General features: G+C 36.5%; 1 protein-coding gene across 1 annotated transcript in view; it reads left to right on the plus strand.

Moving 5' to 3' along the window:
- The window catches only part of LOC101893878 (pneumococcal serine-rich repeat protein), a 117,057-nt gene extending 95,158 nt beyond the window's left edge, over nucleotides 1-21,899 (plus strand). Inside the window, exons 8-22 of the mRNA XM_059123385.1 lie at nucleotides 16-146; nucleotides 3,574-5,444; nucleotides 5,523-6,170; nucleotides 7,395-7,637; nucleotides 7,721-7,889; nucleotides 8,171-8,494; nucleotides 10,831-10,976; nucleotides 11,103-11,289; nucleotides 11,358-11,570; nucleotides 13,368-13,785; nucleotides 13,845-14,020; nucleotides 14,101-14,196; nucleotides 14,273-14,457; nucleotides 14,537-14,750; nucleotides 16,098-21,899. Coding sequence (XP_058979368.1) covers nucleotides 16-146; nucleotides 3,574-5,444; nucleotides 5,523-6,170; nucleotides 7,395-7,637; nucleotides 7,721-7,889; nucleotides 8,171-8,494; nucleotides 10,831-10,976; nucleotides 11,103-11,289; nucleotides 11,358-11,570; nucleotides 13,368-13,785; nucleotides 13,845-14,020; nucleotides 14,101-14,196; nucleotides 14,273-14,457; nucleotides 14,537-14,750; nucleotides 16,098-16,156 — 5,080 coding nt within the window. The 3' untranslated portion in view covers nucleotides 16,157-21,899. The remainder of the gene's footprint in view (nucleotides 1-15; nucleotides 147-3,573; nucleotides 5,445-5,522; nucleotides 6,171-7,394; nucleotides 7,638-7,720; nucleotides 7,890-8,170; nucleotides 8,495-10,830; nucleotides 10,977-11,102; nucleotides 11,290-11,357; nucleotides 11,571-13,367; nucleotides 13,786-13,844; nucleotides 14,021-14,100; nucleotides 14,197-14,272; nucleotides 14,458-14,536; nucleotides 14,751-16,097) is intronic.
- The last annotated feature ends 252 nt before the right edge of the window (nucleotides 21,900-22,151 follow it).

A 22,151-nucleotide genomic window follows, 5' to 3' on the forward strand; every position in this document is an offset into this window, starting at 1 on the left:
TATTTTTCATTCCAGTGATATTAGCAGCCGTTCGAGCAGTAAAACCCAAATCGATGAGGATACATCTCGTGATTCGGAAACGTCTCCAAATTATCGTACAACCGGACGTTTCGATCAGGAGGAAACGGATGTGGCCAATATGTTGGGTAAGTTGAAATCGATTATTGTCCATAAAAAAAGAGGACACTCGTTGGGAGCAGCTGTTGGTCTCTTGGAGACATTGGTCAGTGTGGAGACATTTTTTTTTTCATTTTAAGAGGGGAACACTTCTTGGAATTTGAAACGAAAATGCTACCCCTCTCGGGGCAGCATGTCTTTGCTAGGAAAGGGAGAACCTTTCTCCTCCTCAGCTTCAAACACCAAAAGTATTAGAGCTCAGGAAAGAACTACTACGACTTGGGTCCTCAAGAAGGACGAATTCTGTATATTTCGCTTTTTGAAAAGAAATGCCACTCCTCTTAAATGTCTTTGTCAGGAAAGGGAGAACCTTTCTCCTCTTAAACGCCAAACACAAAGAGTATTAGAGCTCAAGAAAAACGGACTACGGAATATTTTTTTAGCCTATGGAATAGGTTTTAGGTCCTCAAGAAGGACAAATTCTGTATATTTCGCTTTTGACAAGAAATGCCACACCTCTTGAGGCAATCGAAAGTTATTTTACACTGGAAGGTTGCACTATGAGGGCTTCTGCCTCTACGTTTTTTCTTTTATCAATGCCAATAAGACCTTTAGGTCTTTGAAAACAATCTTCGGTATTTCGAACCAAATATACGTTCCTTAACTCCTTCTAGTTTTTTGTTTTTCAAAATCTTGAAGCCTATGTGGGACAGGTACCAGAAGGAATGGTCTGATCTCTTTCAGATTTACAAAAGATCTTGTGTTGATGGAAATATTGAGATATACCAAGTTTGAATGGAATCGGATGTTAATTCCGCGTTTTATGGATATTCAAAATGTTGACCCTTTGTGGGGAGGTACCAGAAGGAGTGGACCGATATATCCCATCTTCACACCAGACCTTAGGTTTATGGGAATATTGTGATGTGTAAAATATGAAGTCAACCGGATGCTTACTTCGGGTTTTTATAATCGTTTTAGTTATTCAAAACTTTGATCCTTTGTGGGGGAGGTACCAGAAGGAGTGGTCCGATCTCTACCTGATTTATAACAGATCTTGTGTTGATAGAAATAATGAGATGTGCCAAGTCTGAATGGAATCGGTTGTTAATTGAGCGTTTTATGAGCTTCATGAATACTCAAAATTTTGACCCTTTGTGGGGGAGGTACCGGAAGGAGTGGACGAATACGTTTCATCTTCACAACAGATCTTGTGTTAGCAGAAATAATGGACTGTGTCAAATTTGAAGAGAGCCGGATGCTTATTTCGGATTTTATACTCATTTGGTTATTCAAAACTTTGACCCTTTGTGAGAGAGGTACCAAAAGGAATAGTCCGATCTCCACCATCTTTATAGCATATCTTGTGTTGATGGAAATTTTGAGATGTACCAAGTCTGAATGGAATCGAATGTTAATTTCTTGTTTTATGAGCTTCATGAATATTCAAAATTTTGACCCCTTTGTGGAGGAGGTACCAGAAGGAGTGGACCGATATATTCCATCTTCACAACAGGTCTTGTGTTAGTAGAAATAATGGGATGTGTGAAATATGAAGTCAACCGGATGCTTATTTCGGATTTTATAATAGTTTCGGTTATTCAAAACTTTTGCCCTTTGTGAGGGAGGTACCAGAAGGAATGGCCCGATCTCCACCATCTTGATATTATATCTTGTGTTGATGGCAATATTGAGATGTACCAAGTCTGAATTCAATCGGATATTAATTGAGCGTTTTATGAGCTTCATGGATATTTAAAATTTCGACCTTTTTGTGGGAGAGGCACCAGAAGGAGTGGGCCGATATATTCGATCTTAACACCAGCTCTTGCGTATATAAAAATATTGGGATGCGTGAAATTTGAAGACAATCGGATTATTACATCACATTTTATAAGAGATATAATTATTCAAAATGTTAACCCTTTGTGGGGGAGGTACTTGATGTAGTGGACCGATGTTGGCCATTTTCGCACCTGACCTAGCGCTGATGCAAATATTAGGATTTGCAAAGTTGGAACACAATCGGTTTATCCTTTCTCTTTCTGTGCAAAAAAATAAAAAATAAATAAATTTTTTGAAAATTTCGACATTTGTGGGGGAGTTACCAGAAGGCGTGGACCGATATATTACATCTTAACACCAGACCTTTGGTTAATATAAATATTGGGATATCTGAAATTTTAAGACAATCGGACTCTTATATCACATTTTATGAGAGTTGTAATTATTCAAAATTTTGACACTTTGTGGGGGAGGTACTTGATGGAGTGGACCGATATTGTTCATTTTCGCACCTGACCTAGCGCTGTACAAAAAAATGTTTTTTATTATTTATTTATTTATTTTTTTTTTTTAAGATTTTGTCCTTTTGTGAGGAAGGTACCAGAAGGAGTGTACCGATATAGCCCATCTCCGATATAAATACTGCAGATATTTATCGGAAACAAGATTTTAATGTTTTCTTTTTAGAGACGATGAATATCTTCCGTAAAATTTCTTTCTGTCCCCTTTATAATCCTTCAATGATTAGATTTTTTTTTTTATCATAATAAGATCCTTTGATCATTTGATAAGCCGGAGGAAGAACTGGTTATCAATATATGAAAGAAAGAGGCATTTTGTTTTCTAAAAAACTCCAGGGCCTCTGATATCAAAATGGGTTGAATCACTTGTCCACTTTTTCTTTATACGCCTTTATAGAAAATATTCAGGTCTGCACTCATTGAGTTTTGCATTTTCATATGCGATAATTTAGATATTTAATATAAGGACCCATGCGAAATATATTTTGTCTTCTATAAGACCTCTTTGATCCCTTTATGATAATTTCTACTTGTACTCCAAATACCTTTTTTGGCCAAAGAAATTATTCAAAGGTAGTTGGTATCACTTATCATCAATTCAAAGTAACTATGTTTTTCGTGCAATTGGCAACACTTTTGGCTCCCCTTTAATGTGTGATAATGCCATCTCATTCTCACCTGTAACGCCATCAACGCAACAACAAATAACCTGACAATGACAAAAGAAATAAACCGTTGGTTTTCTTGTATTTGAAAGGAAAGAAAGAAAGACAAATAAGGCACTCACAAAATAAAATATAAACTAGCATGAAAGAGGAGCAAAATCAAAGAAAATGAAGTGAAAAAACATTAAGAAAATAGTGCAGTTTTCCCCCTTAACAAATTGTATAAAATACAAATAAAAATTAAACCCAAAGTCTCAAAATAAATTGGATATAGAATCTTTTTAAGAAATTGTAAATTAATGTAAAATACCAGCAACTGTTTTGGTAGACTTGAGACGAAAGTAGGCAGGAAAATGCATGCTTTTCAGGATTTTGATTTGGGCGCCAAACTCTATCTGCAGTGTTTGTGTAATGGCAATGGAAGAGTGAATCTGGGGCATTTCAAATGATTTCTAATGTTTTTGTTTTTTTTTTCTTTCTTTTAGTATCCCTGGGTAGTTCCCGTTCCGGCACACCCTCATACTCATCGCCCGTCAATCATGGCACCTCACCGATGAATGCCAACAATTCTCCAGTGCCACCGGTGGTGGCAACAAATCGCCAAAATTTCTTTACACCCATTGGCGGGGGACCGGCAACGCCCTCACAAGACGCCCACGCAATCAAGTGGAAGGCCACACCGTCGCCGGTAATGTACAATGGTATGGGTGGGTATGGTTCTCAGGTTATATGTCCCGAATCTGTGAGAGCCCATCAGGCGGCTGGCGTCGGTGGCCAGTCAACGGCACCAGTACCAGCTCCGCCACCACCACCCCAACAGTCGCCTGTGTCAATGGTAATGCATCAGCCTGCAGTGGTTTCAACACCACCCCAACAGCCAGTCATGTCACCACATTTACCGCTGACACCTCAGCAGCATCATCACTTGCAGGCATCAATATCTCCAGGGCCGCCACCACCACCCATGGTAATTACGTCGTTGTCTTCATCATCAGCGGCGGCCCATACATCTTCGGCTGCCACCATTACATCCATGGCCCATGCTACAAGTGTCATACGAATATCACCAGCGGCTGCTGCATCATCGACAACAGCAACAAACATGACCAATGCTGCCCTGATACAGGCGGCACAGGCTCAGGCCTCCAGTCAAGGCCAAGGTGGGAGCGGTGGTCAGTCATTTCATCCCGTTATTGTGGATGCCACCCAATTGATGCCCCTGCTGCCGGCCCATCAACAGCCACAGCAGCCCAGACAGCAATCATCTCCCTCACCACAACAACAACAAAATACCGGACTCAACTCAATTCAGGGTATTCACCATCAACACCATAGCGCTTCTGCTGCCGCAGCGGCCGCCGCTGCTGCTTCGTCGTTGCATCAATTGCGACACAATTCAGCTGGCGGAGCCACGGCAACTTTGTTGACAATGCAGCACCAACAGCAACAGGTAAAGGCACAACACCACACACCTCCCCATCATCATCAGCTACAACAACAGCAACAACCGCAACAACAACAACAGCAATCTATTCCAAAAAACGGCATTAATGCGGGGTCGATTTTTCAATGGCATACGCTGCTGCCTCGCATCCATCAATCCCCCGTTAAAAGTCAACAACAAGCCCCCAACTATTCCTTAGCCGGTATTGTGCCACCCACACCCTCTCCAACCATTTCCAATACCACAGAGGCAGCAGCATCAACACCACCACCACCTCCAACATCTCATCATCAGTCAGCAGCAACATCATCACAACAACAAAATTTGCCAGTGAACGCCAACAACAACAATGGTCACATGATGACCATCAAACAGTCCATGTCATCTCCTGGCTCTGCAAATCCCCTGAATCTGAGTGATGCCAATAAAAACTCAGCCATGGCATCATCCGCTTCGGACTTGACAAACTCTGCTGATGACATTGATGATCAGCTGGATGATGATGTCTTTGAACCATCGCCCAAAACTGATAACACCACCAGCTCCTCCAACATGGCCAGTAATTTGAGTATCAACAAAAATAAACGACAGGAACGTTTCAACAACGATTCTCAACACCAGAGCATAAGAGGAGGTTATAGGCCCAATATTTATAGTACCTCGGCGGCTGGAGAAACATCAACATCAGGTGCTGCTGGAGGACGCAGGGGAGGTAATGACCTCAACGATGGCCATGAGACTTCAGGCAACAACACAAATCATGGAGGTGGGGCATCCAAGAGACGTTCTCAGTCCCTAAGTGCTTTGCAGCAACAACAAAATGCAGCAGCTGCAGCAGCGGGAGGACCAGGAAGTGGTGGTCCCACAGATGCCAATAGTGGCTGTAAAGAGCCCATGAGTCCCATGACAAAGGTAAATATTTTCTTTTCAAACAAATTTAAGCTTGAAAATAACCAACACTCCCCCTCCCTCTTCTCTCCCAATTTTCAGAGCAAAATACGACGTCCCATGAATGCCTTTATGATCTTTTCCAAAAAACATCGCAAATTGGTACACAAAAAACACCCAAACCAAGATAATCGTACAGTTAGTAAAATCTTGGGTGAATGGTGGTATGCCCTGAAGCCAGAGGAGAAGGCCCCGTACAATGAGTTGGCCTCTTCCTACAAGGATGCCCACTTCAAATTACATCCCGATTGGAAATGGTGTAACAAAAATCGCCGTAAATCATCCAGCTCCAGTAAGGGTAGTGCAGCAGGTGGTAATTCCAACGCCAATGCTGTTCCAGGTTCATCAGCGGGTGGCAATGATATGAATTATCGTTTAGATTCCATCGATGGTTCAGACTCAATTGATCAGGAACATAGTCCCACCACGCCGGGTTATGCCACCGCATTCAATAGCTCCGGTAATGGTAGTCTTTCGGCAAATTGTAGTGGTGGCCCTAACGGTGGTCTGGGACAAAATTCCGCTAATGATATGCAAACCGATATTATACCATTGACCATTGCAACATACAACACTTCGTGCACCGAATCATCGGATCCAACAACAATCAATAGTCATCATTTGTCTGGATTGCAAAAATGTATCAAAGAAGAGCCGATGAAATTGGATATTACCTCAGAGGAAGAACAAGTGAGTTTGGAGGAGAAGATAGGGGGCACAAAGGGAAAGTGATTTAAACGGAAAAGAGTTATGTTATCGAATGGAAAATGTTGTTATCGAACAACTTTTCTATCAAAATCTTTGTTATCGTACCACTTTTCTTTAAAAAGTGCTCTTATCGAACAACTTTTCTAGAGCAAATGTTGTTATCGAACAACTTTTCTGTAGAAAATGTTATCGAACAATTTTTCTATAGGAAAAGTTGTTATCGTACAACTTTTCTATAGGAAAAGTTGTTATCGAACAACATCTCTATTGGAAAAATTGTTATCGAACAACATTTCTATTGGAAAAGTTGTTATCGAACAACATTTATATAGGAAAAGTTGTTATCGATCAACTTTTCTATAGGAAAACTTGTTATCGGACAACCTTTCTATAGGAAAACTTGTTATCGGACAACTTTTCTATAGAAAATATTGTTATCGAACAACTTTTCTATAGAAAATATTGTTATCGAACAACTTTGTTGTTATTGAACAACTTTTTATGGAAAGTTTTGTTATCGAGTAATTTTTCTATGGAAAATGTTGATATCGAATAAATTTTTATAGAAAAAGTTTTTATCGAACAAATTTTCTGTGGAAAAAGTTGTTATCGAACAATTTTTCTATAGAAAAAATTATTACCGAACAGTTTTTCTGTGAAAAATTTTGTTATCAAACAATTTGTCTGTGGAAAAAATTGTTGTCGTATAATTTTTCTGTGGAAAAAAATTGTTATCGAACAATTTTTCTGTAGAAAAAATTGTTATCGGTCGATTGTTGTTATCGAACAACTTTTCCATAGAGAAAGTTGTTATCGAACAACTTTTCCATAGAGAAAGTTGTTATCGAACAACTTTTCCATAGAAAAAGTTGTTATCAAACAACTTTTCCATAGAAAAAGTTGTTATCAAACAACTTTTCCATAGAAAAAGTTGTTATCGAACAACTTTTCCATAGAAAAAGTTGTTATCGAACAACTTTTCCTTAGAAAAAGTTGTTATCGAACAACTTATCTATTAAAAAAGATGTTATCGAACAACTTATCTATTGAAAAAGTTGATATCGAACAACTTTTCTCTGGAAAAATTTGTTATCGAACAACTTTTCAAAAAACTTCTTTGTGGACATTGTTATTGAACCTCATTTCTATAAAAAATATATAGTTTTTACCAAATTTTAAAATTTTACCTCTTCTTTCGTACTTTAGATGGTCATTGATGAAGATCACGATGAACAACAACAATCGAATAATAATGGCAACAACAACAACAATGCAAACTTTTACCATCAACAACAACAGCAGCAGCAACAACATGAGCCACAAAATTCCACAAATTCCTCGTCGGTTGATCTCAAGTGTCGTGAACGTGTTACCGATTCCGATGTCGAAGATACTGGTCATGATTATCGTAAAAATCTCACCGCGATTAGTCATGCTGCCAATGATAAGGTACGTAAATTGTTGTGACCCAAAGAATATTTTGATATCTATTCTGATATCATTTTGATTTTGTTTTTTTTTTCTCATTACAGGATGACCAGCAGCAACAACAGGCCACACCGCCGGCTACTTGCAAACCAACACCCTTGAAGGCATTACCACCCAATTTGGAGAACAGTATGATGAAGTTCAAACAAATGGCGATGCTATCATATCCAAGTCCCAAAAATCCAATTGGTGTAACACCTTTCCAACCCACAGGCGAGCAATTTTATCAAACAAAAAAAGAAAATGAATACAAAGGAGCAATATACAAACAACAAGTAATTGTGGTCTATCCAAAAAAAAATTGTTATAAGGCACCGAGATAAAGGGCCTTTTAAAAATCTTTAAAAAAAGTATTTTTGAGGCATTAAGGGTCCTTTGAAGAAATGTTTTTTCCTTGTTGTTTGTTATTGTTTTCTTGGTATTTAATGGTTTTTTTAATTAAATCGAAGATTAATAATTTCTGTTTTCCTTTCTCCTTCCCTCTCTCGGTTTAGGTGGTGCTTTTAAGACTATGCCCATAAGTCCAAAGAGTACAAAACACGATGAACAACAACCACAACAAATTATTATTAAACAAGAAGATCTCATGGATGTACCGCATATTAAACAAGAACCTCCCTCACCCTATAAATTGAATGGTGGCGGCGGAAATCTTGGAACGGCGGGCTCTGGCAATTCGTCTACAAATAGTTCAGCATCAAGTGGTGGTAATATATTTACCTTCAACGTGCCCCAGGCCACACAACAAAACAAAACGTCACAATATGTGGCCGGTGGTCCACCATTGCGTAGTCCTACCGATCCCAGGGCAACATGTGGTAGGTGTTGTTTTTTGTATTTATCAATTTTTTGTTTATTTTTTTCTCATTGAATTCCATTAACCATTTAAATATTAATATCTATGTGTCATCCATCTAACTTGAACTTAACCTCTTTTTCTACTCATTGTTCAATATTGTTTCTTCTTTCGAATTTTTGCATACTTACCACACCCACAACAAAACACCCATCCATCCATCCATCCATCCACCTGTCCATTTTTTTCTATCTTTCTTTGTCTCTGAAATGCTTCATATTTTTGTTGGGTTTTGGTTTACCATGTTGCATATGTGTGTGTGTGTGTGCGTTTGTATGTCTGTGTGCTTCTCTTCTTTTCAAACTAACCTCAAAACCAAAACATCATCCACAAATCATCATTACAACCCATCAGACCCTCAAACGGTCACTGATAATTTGAAGGCCTCTATAAAAATGGATATCCAAGATGATGAGGCCGATGATGGTGTCCTCTATGATGATGAAGACTATGATGATTATGAAACGGAAACCGATTTTGATGATATTGAATTTTATACAATACCCAAGGCCAAAACCCTGTTGATAGCATCATCTTCGCGTACCCCAACACCGACCACCACCACCACCATGCAAACGATGACCACAATGACGACTAGCACTCCGGGTGGAGGAGGAGGCATTACGACAACCACAACAACAACAACGACCAATATTCGTTTACACACCATTACGCCACCAGTTACCGGCCGACAACCTCAGCAGCAGCAGCAACAACATAATTTTGTCCATTTAAGACGTTCAATGACTCCGCAACAACACACCTCCTCGCCTCATCGTCATTTGAAGAATTTACATTTTCGCCGGGTGGAGACACCACCCACAGTTATTACCCGCGTACCCACACCCTATTCCCATGAACATCAGCTGGGCGGCCCGAGCCACCGGCAGAGTATTGTTGTAACTCCCACACCAATTATTAAGGTTGGTGGAGGTGGGGGTGGTGGTCAACATCAACATCAGGCCAAGCAAATAACAATTATCAGGACCCTGACAACACCGCCGCCCTTGTTTTTTCGTACCATACAAAAGACAACAACAACAACACCAAACAAATCAGAAACCATAATCACCAATAAACCCATTCGGGCAATCATATCAAACAAATCTGCCACAGCTTCATCCGCATCCATATCATCATCTGCTTCCACAGTGTCGTCGTCGTTGTCCTCATCCATGTCAACATCATCATCCCCTTCATCATCATCCTTGTCTAATGATTTGAATGACAATACTAAAAACCAATACCCCAATACAATATGCTCCTCCTCTTCCTCCTTGTTGAATAATAACCACAACAACAACAACACCATCACCACTACTTCTACTACCTCTACTGCTTCCCCTTGCAATAACAATAATCCAATAACAACAACAAAAACCATATTGCTACGCAATCCAAATGCTGCCAACAACAACCCCAACAACAATAAAATATCAACAGAACAATTTGCTGCCACCAAGGCAACCGGTCGGGCTGCCATACTCTATGATGCCCTGGTCTTGGATACCCTCAATGATGCAGATATTGGAGATGACAGCACAACGACCTCATCTGTGGTTAAACAAGAAACTGAAGATCTACAACAAAAACATGCCACAGCAACGGGTCCAGCATCAGCTCCACAGACCATGTTGCTGATAACCGATGCCAATAGCTTGAATCGACAGCAACAGCAAAGTATTGCCCAACAATTGTTGCAACATAAAATGCGACAAAATCAACAGCAGCAGCAACAACAAATACCGCTCTTGGGAACAGCCACCCAGGGCGGGGGTGGTGGTGTTGGAAGTTCGACTCCAGGCGGTGGTTCTTCCATGCGACCCTCAATTTCTTTTATTAGCAAAATTACGCTACCGGCAAATGCCAGGATACTGACCACAACCACGGCCAACAATAATGCCGTACAAAAACAACAACAACAGCTTAACACAAATAATGCTGCTGGTGGTGGTGGTAGTAGTACCATAACCATTATTCCAGCCTGTAATCCAACTAACAATAACAACAACATTACTAATAATAATAACAACAACAATGCCACTAAATTAACCACTAACACTATTTTGGTAACGGGCAATAACAATCACAGCTCCTCTATCTCTCAAACTAATACGGCCAACAACAATAACAACAACATTATTGGCTCTACTTCCGCCTCCTCGTCCTCCACTTCATCTGGTGCTGGTATTAACTCGAATTTTTTGTCCAACCACAAAAATACCACCACTCTTTTGGGTAATACAATTGTGACCTCAACGCACTCTTCTACTCCTTCCACTTCAATAAAAACACTAGGTTCCCAGGCGACATCCTTGACGGTGGTCTCATCATCGGCTGCAGCAGCTGCATCGGTGCCTTCATCCCCAGCGGCTGGTGGCGGCGGGCAGGCGGCCAAGCAGCAGATCTTGTTTGCCGTTAACAATGCCATGTCACATCATCAGGTAAGGGTTGGAAAACATTTTTTTTTTTTTTTTCAAAAATTTCTAAAAAACTGAAAAATTAATAAAAATTAAAAAAATTGAAATAATAAAAATTAAATGCAATTTTCTAATATTCTTATAACGCAGTATGCTGCCCTATTACCCTTGCATCAACAACAACAATCTCAACAGCAGCAACAACAACAACAACAGCCGCCACCACCACCAAATACTCTACAAATGCAGTATATCTTCAAAACCCACAATGGTCAAGGTGAACTGGTGCCTACCTCGAATCCGAATGCTTTAATTCTACAACACAACTATAATCAAGGTAACACTCCGTTTGCTCTGCGCATTTAATTAATGTAGAAATGTTATTGACCCCCTTCTCTTTTATAGAAACCCTTCCGATATCACCATCGCACCGAAACTCCCTACCAACAACACCCAAATCGGCAACCGAAACTAGTTTCCAACGTAATCCAGCCGATGGTAGTTTCGATGAGACCGTTGAACAAAAGCAGGATAGCAATGAAATGCAACAGCAATTTATATTGGCACCCACCCCAGCTCAGCTGGGTAAGGCACCATTGCAACGTCGCAAAAATTTGTGTAAGTAGAAAATACCTTTTGGATCTGCTATGAGAAGACCTTTTGGTCTTCTATTAGCAAAAATCATTTTTGGTCTACTAAAAGACCTTCTAGTCCTCTATGAGAAGGCCTCTTGGCCTACCAGAAGACCTACTGGTATTCTTTAAGAAGACCTTTTAATCTTCCATGAGAAGACCTCCTGGTCTGCTTTTAGAAGACATTTTGGTCTGACCTCCAGGTCTTCTATGAGAAGACCTCCAGGTCTTCTATGAGAAGACCTCCAGGTCTTCTATGAGAAGACCTCCAGGTCTTCTATGAGAAGACCTCCTGGTCTTCTATGACAAGACCTATTGGTTTTCTATGAGAAGGCCTTTGGGTCTTCTATGAGAAGACCTTTTGGTCTTCTATGGGACGACCTTTTGATCTTCTATGAGAAGACATTTTGGTCTTCTGTAAGAAGACCGTTTGGCTTTCTATGAGAAGACCTCCTAGTCTTCTATGAGAAGACCTCCTGGTCTTCTATGAGAAGACCTCCTGGTCTTCTATGAGAAGACCTCCTGGTCTTCTATGAGAAGACCTCCTGGTCTTCTATGAGAAGACCTCCTGGTCTTCTATGAGAAGACCTCCTGGTCTTCTATGAGAAGACCTCCTGGTCTTCTATGAGAAGACCTCCTGGTCTTCTATGAGAGGACCTCCTGGTCTTCTATGAGAGGACCTCCTGGTCTTCTATGAGAGGACCTCCTGGTCTTCTATGAGAGGACCTCCTGGTCTTCTATGAGAGGACCTCCTGGTCTTCTATGAGAGGACCTCCTGGTCTTCTATGAGAACACCTCCTGGTCTTCTATGAGAAGATCTCCTGGTCTTCTATGAGAAGACCTCCTGGTCTTCTATGAGAAGACCTCCTGGTCTTCTATGAGAAGACCTCCTGGTCTTCTATGAGAAGACCTCCTGGTCTTCTATGAGAAGACCTCCTGGTCTTCTATGAGAAGACCTCCTGGTCTTCTATGAGAAGACCTCCTGGTCTTCTATGAGAAGACCTCCTGGTCTTCTATGAGAAGACTTCCTGGACTTCTGTAAGAAGACCTCCAGAACTTCTATGAGAATACCTTTGAGTCTTCTATAAAAAAAACCTTTTGGTCTTCTATGAGAAGACCTTTTTTGTCTTCTTTGAGAAGACCTTCTGGTCTCCTATAAGAAGACCTTCTGGTCTTCTATAAGAAGACTTTCTGGTCTTCTATAAGAAGACTTTCTGGTCTTCTATAAGAAGACCTACTGGTCTTCTATAAGAAGACCTACTGGTCTTCTATGAGAAGTCCTTTTGGTCTTCTATGAGAAGTCTTTTTGGTCTTCTATGACAAGACCTCTTGGTCTTCTATGAGAAGACCTCTTGGTCTTCTATGAGAAGACCTTTTGGTCTTCTATGGGAAGACCTTTTGGTCTTCTATGAAAAGACCTTTTTGGTCTTCTATGAGGAGACCTTTTTGGTCTTCTATGAGGAGACCTTTTTGATCTTCTATGAGGAGACCTTTTTGGTCTTCTATGAGAATACCTTTTTGGTCTTCTATGAGTAGTCTATGAGAAGACCTCTTGGTCTTCTATGAGAAGACCTCTTGGTCTTCTATGAGAAGAGTCTTTGGGTCTTCTATTTAAAGACCCTTTGGTCTTTTGTGAGAAGACCTTTTAGTCTTAGACCTTTTGGTTTTCTATAAGAAAATATTCAGATCTTTTATAAGAAGATTATTTGCCCTTCATTTCAGTTGTAAGCAATGTCTATGCTTTTGCTCATATTTGCTTCTTACTTTTTCCTCCCTCTTGCAGCTGTGGGCAGTATGGGCTCCATAAAACAAGAAGGTGGCAATTTTAGCACAGCCACCATTTTGTCAAATTCCAATACAGGCGGCGGCGGCACTGGTGGTGGTAATGTCAACAACAATTTGCATTCACCCACAATGGAGGGATCTTCGCCGATTATAGGACATGTCTCGACGGTGACTATAACATCAGCATTGCCGACACCTACCTCATCGTCTACCACACCGAACAGTGACGAACAATTACCTCTGACGCCGTCATCGAGTAGTGGTGGTGCTGGTAGTGGTAGCAGTGGTTCGACGACGATTAGCACAAACAACTCCTCAATACCTAAATCGCCAAAATCACTGCATGGTCCGAAGAAGAAGCAACACCAGCATATGCATCAGCAGCAGCAACAACAGCAGCAGGATGGCAAATCAAAGTAAGTTTTTATGGCCACATCAATGCCATTGAAATACTAAGAATTTATTTTCCTTGCAGTGCCCTGGCTTCAAGCGTTTTGGCTGATTTTGAAAAGAAATACGAGGCATTGCCACAATTCAAGCCAAAGGATTGTCAATCACCCAGCGCCATTGCAGTGCCATCTTCACCAAGGGTCTATGGTACAAATTATCGTAAAAAGAATGCTACTGCCCCGCCACCAGTACAAAGGATACGTAAGTTTAAGAGATCCATCAAAGAAAAATGGACAAAAACTTATTTCGTTCTTTTGGTTTTCTTTTTTTCCTTAAAGCAGAAAGCGAAGATGAGGCAACCGATGATACGGCTTCAGTACCACCCACACCACAACAGCGTTTCTTTGGTCCAGATTTTAATATTGACACTCTAAGAGGTGGGTTTGAAATTCTTTAATTTTGAGGACTTAAATGCAAAGTTCTTTCTTTCTTTATGTTTATTTTTTTTTCTAGAATTAGAATCATCGGACCAAACGGGACGCTCACCCCGTACACCGCAAACACCACTGCAAAGTGCCCGCTCAGATGCCAGTGAAAAAGGCCACCGTAAACTCTTGGAACAGCGACGTAATTTGGTGTTGCAATTATTTAACGAACATGGATTGTTTCCATCTTCCCAAGCGACAATTGCTTTTCAGGTGAAATTACAGCCACTCTCTGCTCTCTCTGTTCTCTTGGTCCATTTTATATTTATTTTTACTTGGCTTTACATTCCAGAAAAAACACATTGATGTCTTTCCACGTCGTCAAGATCTGCAATTGAAAATCCGTGAAGTGCGTCAGAAACAAATGAATCAGTCCGGCTATACACCGCATTCGGCTGGTCCCATTACACCATCTGAGAATAGTAATCAATCATTGTCATCGGCCATGCTAACAACAGCAACAACAAATTCCAACAGCAACAACACAAATTCAACAAATACATCGGGTAAGTGTGGGATGCTTCCATAAAAATAAGCAATGATAGGATTTTGATGAAGACGGTTTTGGATTCTGGGAAGACCTTGCGGCCTTCTCTTTTGGTGTTCTGTAAAAGAACTTCTGGTCTTCTAAATGAAGACCGGGGTCGTCTATGTGAAGAACTTTTCGTCATCTTCAAGAAGACCTTTTGGTCATCTATGAGAAAACCTTTTGGTCTTCTATGAGAAGACCTTTTGGTCTTCTATGAGAACGCCTTTGAGTTTTGAGAAGACCTTTGGGTCTTCTATGAGAAGACTTTCTAGTCTTCTATGGGGAAACCTTTCTGGCCTTCTATAAGCTGACTTTCTGGTCTTTTATGAGAAGACTTTTTGGTCTTTTATAAGAAGACCCTTTATGAGAAGACCTTTTGGTCTTCTATGAGGAGACCTTTTGGTCTTCTATGACAAGACCTTCTGGTCTTCTATGAGAATACTTTCTGGTCTTCTATAGGAAAATCTTCTGGTCTTCTATGAGAAAACCTTTCTGGTCTTGTATGAGAAGACCTTTTGGTCTTCTATAGGGAGACCTTCTGGTCTTCTATCAGAAAACCTTTCTGGTCTTCTACGAGAAGATCTTTTGGTCTACTACGAATAGACTTTTTGGTCTCATTTGAAAAGACTTAATGGTCTTCTATACGAAGATCTTTTGGTTTCCTATACAAAGACCTTCTGGTCTTCTATGAGAAGACCTTCTAGACTTCTATGAGAAGACCTTTTGGTCTTCTATAGGGAGACCTTCTGGTCTTCTATCAGAAAACCTTTCTGGTCTTCTACGAGAAGATCTTTTGGTCTACTACGAATAGACTTTTTGGTCTCATTTGAAAAGACTTAATGGTCTTCTATACGAAGATCTTTTGGTTTGCTATACAAAGACCTTCTGGTCTTCTATGAGAAGACCTTCTAGACTTCTATGAGAAGACCCTTTGGTCTTCTATGAGAAGACCTTCTGGTCTTCTATGATACGACCTTCTGGTCTTCTATGATACGATTTTCTGGTCTTCTATGAGAAGACCTTTTGGTCTTCTATGAGAAGATCTTTTGGTCTTCAATACGAAGTCCTTCTGGTATTCTATGAGATGACTTTCTGGTCTTTTATGAGAAGATTTTCTGGTCTTCTATGGGCAAATCTTCTGGTCTCCTATTAGAAGACCTTCTGGCCTTCTATGAGAAAATCTTCTAATCTTCTCTGAGAAGATCTTTTGGTCATATATTCTTGTGACCTTTTTGCTATCCCTTTAAACTGAAATTAAGGAAATTGTGTAAAAATACAACCTATTTCAATATTAATTTTGTTTTCACTTTTACTTTTTTTCCAGGAATGAACCTGCAACAAACCATAGAACAGCAACAGCAACAACAATCCCAACAAAGTTAACTTTAAGTTAATGCAACCTTTGTTGGAATGATGTATATTTCTACAATACAGAAGAAAAAAAATAATACTTTTTTACAAAATTGACAAAATATCGCACAGATACACAACTCTTTTACACAATAATTACAACAACAGCAGCAACACATACACACACAGATAACTTGAAAAAAAACAAACAAACAACAAAAAGCATGCATTAAATGCATGTAAAAAAATTTACAATAACCGCGAGTGTTGTAGGTTAATGAAAACAAAAAGGATTTAGAATCTTTAAGCTCTCCCCAAACCTACACATAACCCCCCAAATACACACACACACACACACAAACATAGAATTATGCATACAAAAATCCATTAATTATATTAAACATAGGTCCTTCCCCCCTCTAAACGAAAATAATGAAAAAAGAAGAACGTATTATTAATAAAACAAAAAGAAAAAATGAACAAATGTTAAAAACGCTATAAAAAACAAAAAAGAGAATAACATTTATGTATACCAACATATAAACGATTCATTGCAAAACAAGTCATTTAGTAGATTGGCATAATGAAAACCACCATCGCCCCTCCTCCCCCTTTCCCTCAAAATAACAATAACAAGAAGAAGTGAAGAGGAAACAAAGAAGCAAACAATGATATGTTGTTGTCGATAAAGAGCAACAAATTTAAAACGTACATTATTAGGTTATAAACAATAACAAAAAACAAATATTACGTTTATATTTGCAAGAAAAACGAATGATATCACAATGAAGATAGTGTTTGGAAAAAAAGAGAAGGAAGAAGAAGAAGCAGATAATCTTAGTAATAATATACACACAAAAAGGAAATAACAATTAAAGTCATATTAGATTGTAAAAAACACAAAACAGAACATATATAAATACTTTTATACAAACATCTCTACACCTACACCTACACAACAAAACACCAACTCACTCCACTCCCAAAACAAATTGTATTCATATTTCTAAAATGTATGTTATTTCTATATTTTTTTTATTTTCACTTTAATTTTTTTTTTTATTTATTTCCTTTTTTATTAGAATTTTGATTTCGATTTTCAACTTTTTTTAAAAAAAAGAACACCCTCACAAATGTAATGATGTATTCAAAACACACACACAAACACACGATACTGTCTGGTTATAGAATTGTTATAGTCAGTAAATGGATTGATTAGGGACCAATGACCATCGATTATTGAGTTGTGATCAAAAACCATTGATTTGTGATCAGAAAACATTGATTTTTGATCAGAAATCAATGATTTGAAAATCATAGATACTCAGTGGTCATCAATGATTGAAAAGTCATAAATCAATGATTAAAAAGTCATAAATCAATAATCAGAAATCATAGACCGATGATCACAAATTATTGGCCAATAATTTTTCAATGCAGAAATGATTGATTTGTGATCAAAAATTATTTATTTTATTTGTGACATAGATAGTCAGTTACCATCAATGATCGGAAATTATTGATCGATTATCCAAAATCATTAATCAATGATTAGAAATTGTGATCAAAAATCATTGATTTGTCATCAAAAATCATTGATTTGTTATCAAAAATCATTTATTGGTGATTAAAAATCATAGATACTCAGTGGCCATCAATGATCGATGATTGAATATTCATAAATCAATGATTAAAAAGTCATAAAACAATGATCGGAAATCATAGACCGATGATCACAAATTATTGGCCAATAATTTTTCAATGCAGAAATGATTGATTTGTGATAAAAAATTATTTATTTTATTTGTGACATAGATAGTCAGTTATCATCAATGATCGGAAATTATTGATCGATCATAAAATCAGTGATCAGAAATCATAGAACGATGATTGCAAATTATTGGCCAATAATTTTTTTAATCCAGAAGTCATTGATTTATGAACAGAAATCATTGATTCAATTTGTGACCTAAAATTTCGGTGATCATCAATGATCGGAAATTATTAATCGATGATCCAAAATCATGAATCAATGATAAGAAATTGCCCAAATTTTCCAATCATTGATTGATGATAAAAAAATTTTGATCGATGATCAAGAAAAAGTTTTAGTTCCATCGTAAAGAAATTATGGATCCGTCATCACAAATCATTGGTCAGTGATAAAAAAATCATTCATCGCGATCAAAATGTATGATTGGTGGTCAAAAGTCATTGATCGATGATCACCAACCATAATATTTGATTATCGATCGATAGTCAAGTCATAGATAAAAAAAATTTTTTTGATCCATGATTAAGTATCACAAATCGATCATAAAAATGTTTTGTTCCATCATAAAAAGAAATATTGATCCGTCATCACAAATCATCGATCATTGATAAAAAAAAATCATTTGTCACCATCAAAATTTATGATTGGTGGTCAAAAATCATTGATCGATGATCACAAACCATAATATTTGATTGATGATCAAAAGTCATTGATCGATAGTCAAGTCATAGATCAATGATCAAAACTCATTCATCGTGGTCAAAAGTTTTTAATCAAATTTATTTAACCAAATTAATTAATGATCAAAAATCATTGATCAATGGTTATTGATCCTTAATCAAAAATCATTGATCGATAACCAAAAAGCATGGCCCTTTTTTCCAAATCAGCGAACAATGACTACGAGTCATTAGTCAAAGATCACAAGTCATTAGCAAATTATCATAATAATTGACCAGTCAATCAATAGCTTTTGATTCATGGTCAAAATAATTGATCAGTTATCAAAAGTCATTGATCGTTGATGAATAATCAATCATTAATTGATAACTAAAAATCATTTGTCGATTATTAAAATCATTTATTGATTGTTCATTCACTCAATAATCAAAACAATTGATCTATGATCAATGGTTTTTGATCCTTGATCTGAATTAGTATCATTGATCAAATATAAAAAATCATTAGTCGATTATTCCAAACCAACGATCAATGATCACGAGTCATTAGTCAATGATCAAAATAATTTATCTATGATTAATAACTTCTAATTCATGATCAAAATCGTCAAACAAAAAAAAATTCAGGGCTCAAAAGTCATTGAGCGATGATCAATAATCAATGATCGATAAGCAAAAATCATTTGCGATTTAAAATCGATTTAAAATCATCAATCAATGATTTAAAATCATCAATCAATGATCACGAGTCATTAGTCAAAAATCAAACAATTGACTTATGATCAATGATTTTGGATCTATGATCAAAAGCATGCAAACTAGGTTAATATCATTGATCAAAGATAAAAAAAATCATTGGTCGATTATTCCAAACCAACGATCAATGATCACGAGTCATTAGTCAATGATCAAAACAAATTAACCTGCGATCAATAACTTCTGATTCATGATCAAAATCATCAAACGATTATCAAAATTCACTGATTGGAGATCAAAAATTGGTCGATCATAGAAAAATATTGAACAAGGATCAAAAATTAATCGTTCATAGAAAAATATTAATATAAAATATTGATCATTGATCGAAAGTCAACAATCTTTGGTCGAGTATTAGAATCATGGAGTAATGACCAAAAATCATTGGTCGATTATCCCACATCATCGATTAATAATCACGGGTCATTTGATCGAAATAATTGACTTATGACCAAAAGTTTTTCATCCATGATCAAAATCATTCTGTAATCTTTGGTCAAAAATTATTGATCGATCATAAAAAAAAATGTTGATCAAGGAACAAAAATCATGACCAATGATCAATAGCTTTTGATCCAGTATCAGAATCATCTGATAAAAGATTAATAATTAATGATCGATCAATGATCACGAGTCATTGATCAATGATCTAAGTAATTGACCTATGATCATCGGATGGATGATATTGATCATGAACCAAAATCATTGGTCGAGTATTAAAATCATTAAGCAATGATCCAAAATCATTGGTTCCTTATGACAAATCATCGATCAATGATCACCAGTCATTGGTCAATGATCAAAATATTTTACCAATGATCATAGCTTTTGATCCATGATCAAATTATTGGAGATTAAAAATTTTTGATCGATCATAAAAAAAATATGATCAAGGATCAAAAATCATTTATCAGTAATCATTGATCGAAAGGCAAAAAATCATTTGTCGATTATTAAAAATTATTGAAAAATGAAAAGAAATCATTGGTCGATCATTCCAAATCATCGATCAATGATCACAAGTCATTGGTTAATGATCAAAAGTTATTGATCCATGATCAAAATTATTGATTTTTAGACGATTATCCCAAATCAAAGATCAAAAATCGAGTCATTGGTCAATGATAAAAACTCTCCAATCTATAGGTTTTGATCGATGGTCGAAATCATCTAGCTATGATCGAATACCATTGATTGACAATTAAACAAATGTCCCTTCATTCGTGTGTGTGTTTGTGTGCGTGTTATAAAGCAAACTATAATTCTTACAAGATTTGATTTGCTCCGACCAACCGGGTTATTTCATACATATATTTTCCTTTTATTTTTCAAATTTTCTTTCAAATTTTCCTCTCTGTTGTAGTGGTAACAAAAAGAGTAATGCAAGTTTTCCTCCTTCTTTTTTTTAGTTATTTTTTTTTAAATCTTTATTTTTTTTAATTTCGAGACGATCTCAAATCCTCGAGTAGTAGTGGCAGACTGGGTCTCCTATTTATTTTTTTAAATAAGCTAAATAAATATGAAGTTATATTATTATGATTACAATTATTATTATTACTATATAAAAAAGAAAAAATTACTATTATTGTTTATGAATTTTTTATGAATTTTCTATTTTTTATTAGCTTTTAAGTTAATTTTAATTTGTTTTATTTTTTTATTATTAATATTTTAGAAAGAAAAGAAAAAAATTTTAACATTTTAACTTTTTGTAGAACTCTCCCCCCACTTCCCCTTACCACCTACGTTTTTAAAAAACGTTTTTAAACAATTTTTTTTAAATATATTTTAAAGTTTTTAAATTTGATTTTACCGATGTTAACCCCCCAAAACTAAGTTTTTAATCTGTTTTTTTTTTTTAATTTAAATTTTGTTTTTAACTTTTTTTTTTTTGTAAATTATCCAACCCCCTCTTCTTTTTCCAAATTTAATGTAAAGTAGCATTTGATAAATCACAATGATAATGATGATGATAAGAAGAAAAGTAAATAATAAAAAAAACAACAGAAGAACACACAAACACAGTTTTTAAAATTTTATGAAAATAAAAAAAAAAAACACTAACCTCCTAAATCCCATTAAAAAAACGTTTTGCAGTTTATAGTGGAAACTAACAACAACAACAATAAAAAAATAAATTTATTAATTTCTTTTAACCATTACTGATTTATTAATAATGTATTGTGTAATGCTTTAAACATGAAAAATAGAAATAATAATCTTAAAATTATTATTTTATTTTTTTAAAACAAAAAAAATTGTCCTGTCTTCCACTTGTGCTGCAATATTATTAACAAAACGAAACGAAACAAAAAAACGAAGAAAAAAATCTAATTTTTTTGCTCCTCTGTTTTTTTTTAAGATTAGATACGGATACATAAAATTAGTTTTAATATTTGATCATCAAAAACACACAAGAATTTTTTTGTATTCTTAGTTTAATGTATTTTTATTTAATTAGTAGTTATTCTCTATTTTTTTTAAAGAAAATTTGAAACAACAAACAGTTTTAAAAAATGAAAACAATAGTAGACCATCATTATTAAGAAACGAAGAAAAAAAACAACAAATGATTAAATTTTATAAGAAAAACAACTTAGTATGAGCATGGTTTTTAAATTTGTTATAAATTTTTGTTAAATTTTAATTATCGAGATATCGTAATAATATCTACCAACCAAGCGATCGATCATCCGCCTAAATATATACATACACATATATATATTTTTCTATTAAGTTTTGCACGTTCTTGAAGACTTTTTTAAATAAAAACAAACAAATAAATAAATAAATCTATATTCTATATACATACAACCGT

This window comes from Musca domestica, unplaced genomic scaffold (assembly GCF_030504385.1).
Source record: "Musca domestica strain aabys unplaced genomic scaffold, Musca_domestica.polishedcontigs.V.1.1 24, whole genome shotgun sequence".
Lineage (NCBI taxonomy): Eukaryota > Metazoa > Arthropoda > Insecta > Diptera > Muscidae > Musca > Musca domestica.